The sequence below is a fragment of the Agelaius tricolor genome, unplaced genomic scaffold (genome assembly GCF_023055355.1).
Source record: "Agelaius tricolor isolate 1412-34295 unplaced genomic scaffold, bAgeTri1.0.p SCAF_7, whole genome shotgun sequence".
NCBI classification, from domain to species: domain Eukaryota; kingdom Metazoa; phylum Chordata; class Aves; order Passeriformes; family Icteridae; genus Agelaius; species Agelaius tricolor.
Genome location: NW_027269267.1, coordinates 970,385 through 982,635, shown reverse-complemented (window position 1 = coordinate 982,635; position 12,251 = coordinate 970,385). Strand labels below are relative to the sequence as shown.

Here is a 12,251-nt window from a genome sequence, read left to right as displayed (position 1 = left end):
TTTATCCTTACACAGTGCTGAACCGTGCCCTCTGACACTCCTGGCATTCAGGAGATGGAGCTCAGAGCCATTTGGGGGTTCCAAGCTGTGCATTTGCAATAAAATCACAGGCATTTGCTTACCACAGGGTATTTTATGTCATCTAGAAACAGGCAGGACACATATATATGAGCTTTTGATCAAGATCAACTGGTAAAGCTCACTGCCAAGAAGTGACCAAAGCAGGAGCAAAGGTTCTTGTCTTACCTGACCTTGATGTGGCTGCAGCAAAGGGTTTGATTTTCTGCACCAAAGTGTTCCCTGCTTCAATGTCCACCCCACTGTTCTTGTAAGTCAGGCCTCTGGAAGAGTGGGGAGAAATGGGGTGGCAGCTGATTACTGAATGTATTTTCAAATAATATTTATTTCTTTGCATCCCTGAGTGGGTGAACTGTGCAGAATCCCATCCTGCTGTCTGAGGAGGCACTGCCAGGAGCAGCAGGTGGGTAATTCCAGAGTGTTGAAGTTGGTATCAGAGCATTGGGATCACACAGTCAAATCCCAAAATAAAACCCCTGACAAGGTAAAACAGGCAGCAGAGACCTGATCTTGCAGGGCTTGAATCCATACAACCCATGGAGTCCCAGCTGTGACTGATCCCCACCTTGTCCCCAGCCCAGAGCTCTGAGTGCCACCTCCAGGCCTTGAGGAGTCAGTGGGAAGGCTCCAAACCAAACCAAGCACAGCAGAAATGCACAGCTGGGTCAGAGCAGGACTGAGCTCAAGTCACTTTTCCACCCCCAAGGTGAATCAATAACCCCAGGATCCTTCCAGGGTTTTCCAGCTGCAGCTTTAAGGTTGCCTCTCCTTGTCACTGCAATGATCCCACCTCAGAAGCAGCCATGCCTCTCTCCCTTCAATGGGCTTTCTATTCAAGAATATAAAATATATTTCCTTCAAAAGACCCAGGTTCCTAAGGTGGGGCTCAGGAACCTGGAAGGAGATGTCAGCAAGCTCTGGGTGGGGTTTATGTAAGATCAGCAGCCTGGTACAAACTGGTGTCACCTGTGTGTCCCCACAGCTCCCTGGCACACCAAGCACCAGCTCATGTTTACAGAGGGACCTTTCCATTCTGGGGACAGGGATTTTAATGACTTTTCACTGCAGCAAACACAGCTCGTGCCAGTTGAGCAGTTGTTATTCCCAGGCTGTCAGTGCCATGAACCAGGTGCATCCCTATTTTAGATCCATCCCTGCTTTCTCTCTCCTATGGATGGGATTCAGCCTGAAGTTTAAATTCTAAGGGTGTTGATTAACAAGGACAAGTACAACAAAACAACTGAAAGCCATTTAAAATTGACTCAGCTGAACAAAAAAATTCAGTTAATCCACAAAACCCATCTCAGGAACCAGGTCAAGAATCCAGCAAACACTGGAAAAGTCAGAGACAGACACAAATGCCTACAATTGCACTAAATGGAGTAAATATTTTTGTACTCTGCCTAGTAAATCTTATTTTAAGATGTGGGAGGGTTTTTTTAGGATCAAAGGTATTTCTGTTGTGAAGATCATTGCTGGAATATCTGGAATTGATAAAGACTCCAAGTGCCAGAAGAACTGGCCCAGGAGAAGCATTGCCAGGAAAATCCAAAGGTGTCTGCACTCCCAGCATAGCCCTGCCCAAAAACTGGCAAGAAGACAAGAATTACCACAGGCAGCTGTGAATAAGACTCAAGGAAATATTGGCCTGCAACAACCAGAGATCAAAGTCAGCCCCTTTCAGTCTGAATATGATGAATGCCCACCAGATTTGCACCATGTTTTTAGGACTATTTAAAATTTGTTACTTTTTTTTTCCCTTTGATTCTTTAAATGAATCTTTAGTTCTTTAAATTTTCTGGAATACTTTTCATTGGAATACTTTTCATTAAGCATTCTGGCTGTTCTCCTGAGGTGAAATGCCTCAGGACTGAATGCTGCCAGGCTGCCAAGAGGAGCTGAGCCCTGACTTCCAGAGCCATCCCCCTTCCTCCACTGAGCCCCAAGGGGACTCTGGGGCTCTCCTGGGAGAGTGGAAGTTGTCCCTGCTATGGCAGGAACACGATGAGCTTTAAGGTCCTTTCCAAGGCAGCCCAGTGTGGGGTCCTGGGGCTGCAGCCATTCAGGAGCAGCCTCCAGGGCAGTGCCAAATCCCTCCTGTGCAGGAGGGATCCTCCAGGCAGCCATTCCTGCTGGCCCAGGGGTGGGAGGGAACTGCTCCAAGAGCCTCCTCTCGCCTCACTGACCTGGCTTTTTATTTTTCTGTTACAAATCCCAATTCCACCTTGTCACATCAATTTGTCAAGAGATGCAGAGCACTTGAGAGAGAAAGAAGACTAAATACCAACACCCTTGTTCTTTTAGGAAGTTTATTGATGATAGTTTTACAAAATGCTAATCAGGATACACTGCCAGCAGCAACAGAACTGTCACTGATGTGTTTCCCAGCCTACAAAATAACCCCTTGGGAAAAGGTATGTTGGGAGCTCTTTGGAGCAGAGCAGTTTCTTATTAGGTAAAAATGAGTTTAAAAACTACAAGAAGCTTTCAGGAACATTAAAGAGACAACAAGACTCCCTACTATTAAAAAAAAAACAACCAAACAAACCCACACCCATATGATCTCCAGAGCCTTACAGTAAATACTGAGCCAATTAAAGGAATGGGAATGGAAAAAGGGGATGAATCCTACCCTGTGTTAGGCAGCTATGCCAGTAAAATGTAAATCCCAACAAGGGAGGTGGTTCAAGGTGATTTTAACCATTTCTAAAAGCTAAAAAAAGAACCAATAAGCCAGCTTGAACTTTGTTAATGTATAAAATCCCAGAATCTCATGAGCTGGAAGGAACACACAGGAATCATGCAGTCCAAGCCCTGGCCCTGCACAGACATCCCAAAAATCCCACCCTTGGCATCCCTGGCAGAGCTGCCCAAACACTCCTGGAGCTCTGGCAGGTTGGGGCTGGGACCACATTTCATGATATTAAAAGATTTTTCATTTCATGATATTGAATATCAGACTTCTGGACAAGAGCAAAAGTTGTGATCCAAAACAAATCCAGAGCAAATCTGTGATCCAAAACAAACCTGGAGCAAATCTCTGATCTAAAGCCCAAGAAGCAGAAGTTGACTTTCCCTAAACCAGATCATTCCTGTGTGCTTGTCACTGTAGTTTAACTCAGATTTAGGAGAGTAAGAACATCAGGCATTCAAAATATTCCTGCCTTGGCTGGTCTTGCTGAGTACAAGGACGGGGCTCCAACTTGTCCAGAGTTACACAGAGTATCAAGAGAATCATGAACACCACACAGGGCTGTGCTTAGCTCCTTCTGACCCCCATGAGTGCCGTTTCAGGGACTGGGAATATCTACCTGGAGTGCCTGAGGAAGGCAATGGCCCGGTGGCCGATGTCCCTCCTGAAGATGGCCCCCTGGAAGCGGATGGCAGCCACGCCCAGGTTGGCCGCCTGCAGCGCCGCGGGCAGGTCCTCCTTGATGGCCGTGACTGTGAGCACTCTGCCCCCACTGGTGACCACCCTGCCATCCTTCAGGGCTGTGCCTGCGTGGAACACCTCCAGCCCCAGCTGCCTGGCCTTCGCCAGCCCTGTGGGTGGGGTGAAAAACATCAGCTCTTGGTTAGAACGCTCTCAGGGAGAGACCAAACACCTTTTGTCTGAAAACCACAGGCAAAGTCAGAGTGATCCTGCTGGGAAATGGGAAGAAATCTGTAAAAAATACCTCTGGGGGAGAGACAAGTCTAGCTGTGTGCTCAGGGATGTGGGAACAGACATTCAGTAGGCACACAACATCTGATTGCAGCTGGGGTTTTATGCCTCAGTGACAAACACCAGCAGCAAAGTGACCCAAGAACCCTGATCAGAACCACCTGACTGCAGCAGGCATTAAATATCAATGCTGTGCCAATATCAAATAACAACAGCATGGAGAACTGGAAATACACCAAAATAAACTGAGATGTGTAAAAATTCAGCTGCTCTTGCTGACCCAGAACCAGGGTTTCTATGAATCTCAGTTCCATCCATCATTCACTTTCATGCAGCAGCAGAGAACAGGGAGAGGCCAGGGGGGGAATGAGCCTCCTGCAGCTCCTCCTGCTCCATTTACCTGTTATTTCCAAGCCCTTGGGATATGTCCCTGGGTAGCCTTGACTAGCCATGACCACAGTCACAGCTGCACTGTCCTCTCTCCAGGCTGGCATGGAGCTGGCCAACCTCCTGTTGATCACTGCCTGCATAACCTCGTACAGGTCACTCCTGAGCAGGGGCAGAATCACCTGCAGGAACACACAGCAGCAAATCAAACCAGGTCATGTCTTCCCTGGCCTTGGAAAGACAATAATGCAGCTGGAAAAGCAGCATTAAACATGCCCATGTATTGTACTTCCAGGCATCAGACATGCAGTGGATAATCTGAGAGATAATCTTAAAAATACTCATCCTTGCAGAAAACTTCTGTGGGTAAAGGAATTGCTACATATGGAAAGGAAAGGGTGAGGACAAAGAACCTCATTTGTTCTGAAGAATAGAAATCAAGAGTTCTGTTCCACTTGTCAACAGGGAGCAAGGAAAAATCCAGAATCCATTCCAGAAAGGACAGGGAAGTGCTGAGCTCTTCTCAAGCTGACCTTTGCAAAGGCCAGATTTGAGTCCAGCCTACTGAAATCCTCTCTGGAATGGAACAATTTCCTTACAGACCTTCTGCCTTGAAGAAACAACCCAAATGTTTTAAATCTTGGTGATTTAAAATCTTGATTATTCACCCCAAATCTGGTTAACAACAGTGGTAGATGGTCACAGATTTTACTCCTCCCATAATGCCAAACTGTACAAAATGACTCACCTGACACTCTGGGTCACCAAATCTGCAGTTAAATTCCAGAACTTTGGGCCCATCTTTGGTGAGCATTAATCCAGCATAAAGCACACCTGGAACAAAACATGATACATAAAGATCTCTCAGGAACTCACTTGTTTTGAATCTGTTGATAACAGGGTTTAAAAGGCTGCCACCTGTGCTCAGTGAATTTGAGAAATGGTAACAATAAATCAGGCAGAAATAGCTGTCACAAATTTACAGCTTCTTTTGGAGCATTTTCCTTTCTGCTCCTCCTCACTTGAGGAATTATCCCCTTTTCATGACCTCTGTTGATTTCCATGGACAATGAATCAAGGCTGGCACCAAACCCAGTTCCTCATAAATCAAAGCTGTTTCCCTTAACCTCCAGTGTGAGTCAGGATACAAAGAGGAAAAAGCAAAATAAAAGGTTGTTCTCCTTATGATTAAAAATCCCAAAGTTTTGTACATACCCACATAGGGGACTCCTTCTTTCCTCATGCCATCAACAGTCTTCTGAAGAACAGTCTCTCTGATTTTCTGCAGCAAATCTTTAGAAATCTGATAAAAAAGGATTGGAAATCAGTGTTTGTAAAAAGGGAGGGCTTGGCTTTGTGTTTTTAAGAGCCAAGCAGAATTCTTGGATGGTCTCTTACTCCAATGGAAAGCTAAGAATGTTTTTCTCTCTATTTCTGCCAACAGAAGTTCCCTATCAAACAAACCCCACACTACCTTAAGCCACAGCCAAAATTCACCATGAGCTTTGTTTGGCACAAAGCAAAACTGTGGCTTTAGGCCCTTGGTTCTGATGAGCAGCATTTCATAACTTCAATCCCAATCAGACACAAGGCTGCAGAAATAACACTGCCCACTTTGGAATTCCAGTCATTCAGTGGAGATACCCTCCTCTTCAGAGAGCTTTGTGGAGCTGTGGATTTGCTTGGCCATGGCTGCTTTGGGCAGCAGTTTCCATCCAGCAGAGCCCATTCCCTGCTGCTCCTCTGCTGGAATGAGCCATTCCCAGAGGCTCAGTGACAGCTGCAGTGAAACATCCCCTCCCAGTCCCTCTCCCCTTCCTCATCAGCCCTTCCTCACCTGAGGAGCTGGGGAATAAGCTCCCATCCCTCCTGTGTTGGGGCCCTCATCTCCATCCAGCAGCCTCTTGTGGTCCTGGGCTGGGGGCATGGGGGCAATGGTGACACCATCACTGAAACACAGGCACTGAAACAAGGACAACACTTAAAGTTCCTGGGATGGTTACAATTAAAGTGAAATTAGAGCTGGTTTTCAGTGTGACAGAGGGATATTGAAGAGGATAAACTCTGCCCCCCTGATAAAATAAATGATGGGGTTCAAAGCATTTGCTTTTTCCTCTGGAAGCAGGAACTCATTTTGTGTGACCTTCCTTCAGAAATCAATAAAAGCTAGAAAAATTATACCATCACCAGTTGCACTTAAAAAAAAAAACACTCAAAAGGTTTAAAAAAATAATTAAAACTGCATGATGGAAATGACTTTTTCCTTTCCCCTCCCAGCCCTTGCACTGGAAGGAAGGAATTACATCCCTTTCAAAACTTCATTTTCCTTGCTGATAAAGCTATTTACTTGTGAAATATTCATAAATTATTTCTATAGCAGTTGTTTTTATCCTCAGTATCTTCAGAATACAAAGCTGCTGGCATCTTTGGAACTGGAGGATGTTGTGCACCCAAACTGGGTAATGTTGGACTAATGGCAGCAATACTCAAAACATTTTACAATGCTAATTATAAAACCAGCAAGGATCCAAAATAAGCCACAGCTGTCTCTAACCAATACAATTTTATTTATAAGCAGGGAATGGTTCTAATTTAACTGATCAAATCCTCCACTCTGTAGGTGAAGGCACTCAGTGAATCCCAAACAATTTAGAACAGGTAGAACCAAAGTGTTACAGTGAGATGCACTTACAGAAATTTCTTCTCCTTCAAGAAGTTCTTCAACAACAACAGTTTCCCCAGCTGTGCCAAAACTCTTATCCTACAGTGAAACAAAATCTCTTTAGTTCTGTTTCAGTTTTAAGCTACTGAAAATGCAACAAGAAACAGAAATTTATAATAGAGCCAAAAATGCAGCACAGGTTTGAGATGATGAATCCATTCTCCCCACCAGGGATGTCAGCTCTGGTGAAATCCCTACTCCCCTCTTTGTTCTTAAATAAATGCAGGGCTTATTAGTGAGTATTTTGAATGGCAGAGGGTATTTGTGATTACTGAGCAATTCCTCATGCTCTGCCTTCTGAAATTCACCCCAACAGCAGCGACAGCCAAGTCTCCAGTCTGCACTTTCACTGGATAAAAAAGTGCAATTTTATACAACACCTGGGAAGGGAGCAGGATTCTCACATGCCAGTGCAATGTTTGCACACTGACTGCACATTCTGGATAATTAAGAAGTTAAGAACAACCAGCCCACACTGCCAAGGTGATTTTGGGGGTCTCTAGAAATCTCTAACTCAGGTTTTTTTTGTAGAAGACATTGGGCCCTGCTCAGACATGAACTGTGCAGTGACCACAGACCCCCAAAATGTGACTGCAGCACCCAGGCCCTGACCCCTGAAGCACAAGTGTGTCACAGAATGTGTCCCATGGATCAGCAGAGCTCCATGGAATTCCAGGGTGCTCTGGGGCTGACACCAGCTGAGGGCCTGACCTGGGAGCCTCAGCTCTGTGCTCCTCACTGGGCAGATAAAATTACTTCACTTGGCCTCACTTCAAATCTTGATGCTCCAAATACATCTGTGGAATATCCTTCCTCAGTGTGAACTTCATTTGAAATAATCCCAGAGAATCTGACTGCACATTGAAGTGCTGTGCTTGCTCCTAATGGTGCTTGTAAAGACCCACCTCAATCACTGAGGAGTTCACTGTGGCACCTGATGGACTGCAGGAGTCTCATAGAGTGAAAATAAAAGGAATTGCATATACAAATAAGTGAAATAAGGGGGGTTTCATGAAGAATGGTTTTATTTTAGCCTACAGGAACTGCACCTCAAGCCATAAATCCAACAGATTTCCACAGCTGGCCAAATAAAGGCTAAAAGGTTTGATGTCTCCCAGCCACAACCCTGTTCCATGAAATAAGGAATTTCTGTGATGCTCTGAGGTGGTGAGGGGCTGGTTTGGTGTGAGACATTCCTCCTCACCTGCATGATTTCAGTGACAGCTCTGCAGGCCTCCTCCTTGCTCGAAGCCACGATGACTCCTTTGCCAGCTGCCAGGCCGCTGGCTTTGACAACCAGAGCAGGGAAGGTGGCACTGCCAAGGCACAGGACAGACACTCAACATCAACAGCCCTTGCAGGGACATTTTGAACATTTCAAGAGTTGAAAAATCAAAGTGCTTCTCAGTTTGCATGTCAACCTTATTGAGTAACACACAAATCACACCAGGCTCCTCTTGTTTTGCTCTGCCTGAGAAAGGTTCCTGCTTCTTTTCCCCACCAGGGAATTCCCTGACTGTTCATTACTGACTTCCATTTGGGAATTTCATCTGGGGTCACCTGGCTTCCACTGTGATGAGCAGATCATCAGTTGCTGAGTAATTCTCCAGGGTTTTTTTTTTGGTAGAGAAAAGGGATAAGAAGCCAGCACAGATGGTTCTGGGCTGCTCCCTGCCTTTCCCCAGCAGGCAGACTGACAAAAAAATAACAGCTTGTCCTACATTCTCCTGTGAACTGAACACTGAACCTGCATTCCATTTTAGAGCAGGAGGAACCATTTTTCTCTGACTTGCTGCAGTTTGAGAGAGTCATGGTAGGTGATCCTTTGAAACCTTTGCAGATGTTCTATCCCAAAGGTATGGATACCTGAGCAATCATTGGATTGGTTTGGATACTGGTTTGGATATTTACACTGTCAGTAAGAATATGTCTAAAATGACCTGAACTGTACCTGTTGGTTCAGGTCTAAATGGTGTAAAATGACCAGAAGTGTACCTGTTGGTACAGGTCTAAATGGTCTAAAATGACCTGAACTGTACCTGTTGGTACAGGTCTAAATGGTGTAAAATGACCAGAAGTGTACCTGTTGATGAAGGCACATGCTGCTTTGGGATCAGTGAAGGATTTCCATCTGGCAGTGGGGATCTCATGACGATCCAGAAAGGCTTTGGTAAAGCTCTTACTGGACTCCAGCTGAGCTGCCTTTGCTGTGGGGCCAAAACACTTGATCCCAGCTGCTGTCAAGTCATCCACAATTCCTAAACACAAAACAAGTCATAAATCTCCAGATGATTTATGGGGGCCAGGCCAGCCAAGCTGCACTGATTCCTTGGAGCAGGAATGCCAGGAATAGAAGTCATCTGTGTCTGCAGTGCCTGCTTTCCTCACTGGAATCAGGAGCAGTAACCCTGCACCACTGCAGGCCCTCAGGATGTGCTGGCTTTGGGAAGGGATGACAATCCCCCCTTGGTTTATGACACCTTTGAGCTAAAAGTCAACATGAGTCTTTGGTGAAGATGCCAAAAGGTTTAAGCAGAAAAACCATCAGCTTGTTTATAATTAGGGTTTTTTTTGCCAAGACTCAAATTGTAATTATTTCAAACCATGAAAACTCGACAGGAAAACCAAAACTGGCTTTCTGGCTCACACACTACCCTTCAGAAATTCCTGTCCACCTCAGCACAACTGGATTTCAGGGAAACTGCTCCAGAGGATCTGTTTCCATTCAGACTGGAGACACTGCTGAGTGATGCACAGATGAGGACTAAAATTTACTTTTCTTCTAAATTCTGAAGGCTGTGATTTCCAGCTTGTGTCTCTTACCAGCAGCAAGAGGAACCTCGGGACCAACCACCACCAGCCTGACGTCCTGGTCCCTGCAGAACTGGGCAACAGCAGCGTGGTCACTGACTGGAACAGCTGTTGGAGACACAAACCAGGGAAAGATCCCATCCACAGGTGCTCCTCAGCACTGAGGTACCACAGAGCACTCCCAGCCTCCCCTTCGGGGCTGCCAGGTCACTGGAAACCTGGAGGAGTGAGGCCCACACTGACAGAGACTCACCCAAAACACAGCCCCAAACCCCAGGCAAAGGCTCTGGCTGGACATCCACTGTCAGAGTCATAAACCAGAGAACCCCAGAATATCCTGAGGGAAGGGACCCCAGGGATCCCCCAGTGCCAGCCCTGCCCTGCCCAGAGCCCAGCAAGCCCAGCCTGGGCATCCCTGGCAGCGCTGGCCAAAGGCTCCTGGAGCTGTGGCAGCCTCGGGGCCGTGCCCATTCCCTGGGCAGCCTGGGCACTGCCAGCACCCTCTGGGCAACAACCTTGCCCTGCTCTGCAGCCTGAGCTGGCCTGGCCCAGCCCCAGGCGCTCCCTGGTGCTGTCCCTGTCCCAGAGCAGAGCTCGGAGCTGTCCCTGCGCTGCCCCTCGGGAGGAGCTGCAGCCCCGGGGAGCTCTGAGCTCAGGCTGCTCCAGCCTGGGCTGCCCAGGGCACCTCGGGGGGCCCCTCCTGACCCTTCCTCATCCTCCACAGCCCTGTCAACCCACCTTGCTCTTGAGAGTGAGGAAAAAGGCTCTGGGATCCCCTGCTGCCAGCCAGCAAACTGGTCTGGCCCCTAGGAACAGCCCATTTGCCAGCACAACAGCATTGCAAAGAAACCAAGAAAACAAAAAACTCTAAAGGAGAAAGAATACAATTTCTTTCCAGCGAGTCTCCTCCCTGAGGAGGGTCACCATGGAGCTTTACAGAGGTAAGACCAGGCTGGATGGGGCTTGGAGCAGCCTGGGACACTGGAAGGTGTCCATGCCAAGGGTGGCACTGGGTGGACTTTAAGGTCCCTTCCACCACAAACCATTCCACAATTCTGTGGTTTTATGATCTTGGTGCCAGGAGGGTGTTGGGGATGAAACAAATGGCTGGTGGTAGAATTCCAACTCATCTTTGTTCTTTTTTTTTTCTTTCTGTAGTGCTACTAAAAATTGCACTAAACTGAGCCCTCTGAAAGCAAGGGGAATCAGAACTTTTTGTTTTACACGATGTTAAACTTCATTAAGAAGGACACTGTGCTATCATTATGGCTGAGGAAATGTGGGCTTGGGCTGTTACAACCATTTTCTTTCCAAAACCAAACATTCAGTGTGATGACACTTGGAATGGCCCAAACTGTGCAAACAAAAGCAAAAGTCCTGCACCAAAAACAATAATGTCAAGCCCATGATCCAAGTTACGCAAAAGGCCCTGCAATTGCACTGCTTTCATCATGAATAAACAAAGCCAAGGTCTGCAGGCATGGGAGAAAAGAGATGAGCCCGGTGGGGATTGGCTGCTTGTGCAGGGAGGAGACTGCACACACCAGGGCACGGGGCTGGCAAGGGGAGCACAGGATCCAGGATCACCAGGGCTGGAAGAGCCCTCAGCACCACCCAGTGCCACCCAGCATCAGCCCAAAGCCTGTCCCCAGGGCCACATCCAGACACCCCTGGGACACTTCCAAGGCCTGACCACTCTGGCAGGGAAAAATTATTTCCAATCTCCAATCTGACCTCCCCTGGTGTAATTTAGGGCCATTTTCTCTTGTCCTTTCCCTTGGGACATGGCAATACACTGGGAGCTGATGGTCTCCTCCAGCCAGGTTCTGGGGAGTGATGAGAGAGGAGGGGGATGACAGGATTTGGTCAGTGCCACTGTGCTCCCCCTACTCTGGATGAATAAATTCATAGAATCACTGAACTCCAGGCTGGTTTGGGCTGGAGGGACCTCAGAGCCCACCCAGTGCCAGCCCTGCCATGGCAGGGACACCTCCCACTGTCCCAGGCTGCTCCAGCCCCAGTGTCCAGCCTGGCCTTGGGCACTGCCAGGGCCTGCCCATCCTGCCAGGGAACAATTCCTTCCCATAAACTTTCCCAATTCCACAACAGAATCTACATTTTGTTATAAATTTACCCTATTTTGTTATAAATTTACCCTAGGTGGGGTGGGGGAACACCCAGACAGAACACAAATAAAAATCCCCTCCTTGGCACCTCTTTCACAGCCCAAGTGTTTGGTTCCAGCAGCTTCCATGTGCAGCTGATGCCAGTTGACTTCTGGCTCACCCAGAAGCACCACACACCTGTGCCAGAGCCTCTCCCCACAGGGAACAGTTCCTCATTCCCAATATCCCATCCAGCCCTGCCCTCTGGCAGTGGGAAGCCATTTCCCCTGGTCCCTTTCCAAGCAGGAAAGGAGAGAGCCTGGAATTCACCCCAGATTTCTTGCTGCAGGTCTGATCTCATGGTATGAGCAGGGAGCGTGGCACAAGATTTACACGGTGGAGAAATGTCCTAACAACAAACAGGAAGGAACAAATCGTGCTGTTTATTCATTATTTTAACTTTCCTCCCAAATAGCCTTTTTCT

At 47.3% G+C, this 12,251-nt stretch overlaps 1 protein-coding gene across 9 annotated transcripts in view; it reads right to left on the bottom strand.

The window, feature by feature from the left end:
* The window catches only part of GART (phosphoribosylglycinamide formyltransferase, phosphoribosylglycinamide synthetase, phosphoribosylaminoimidazole synthetase), a 36,187-nt gene that overhangs the window by 12,928 nt on the left and 11,008 nt on the right, over window positions 1-12,251 (bottom strand). For all 9 annotated transcript variants that reach the window (XM_071430086.1, XM_071430095.1, XM_071430091.1 and 6 more), the window contains 10 exons: window positions 9,675-9,770; window positions 8,935-9,109; window positions 8,056-8,167; window positions 6,822-6,890; window positions 5,967-6,092; window positions 5,345-5,432; window positions 4,878-4,963; window positions 4,143-4,311; window positions 3,390-3,621; window positions 247-341 (listed from right to left, as the gene is read on the bottom strand). In XM_071430086.1, coding sequence (XP_071286187.1) covers window positions 247-341; window positions 3,390-3,621; window positions 4,143-4,311; window positions 4,878-4,963; window positions 5,345-5,432; window positions 5,967-6,092; window positions 6,822-6,890; window positions 8,056-8,167; window positions 8,935-9,109; window positions 9,675-9,770 — 1,248 coding nt within the window. The remainder of the gene's footprint in view (window positions 1-246; window positions 342-3,389; window positions 3,622-4,142; window positions 4,312-4,877; window positions 4,964-5,344; window positions 5,433-5,966; window positions 6,093-6,821; window positions 6,891-8,055; window positions 8,168-8,934; window positions 9,110-9,674; window positions 9,771-12,251) is intronic.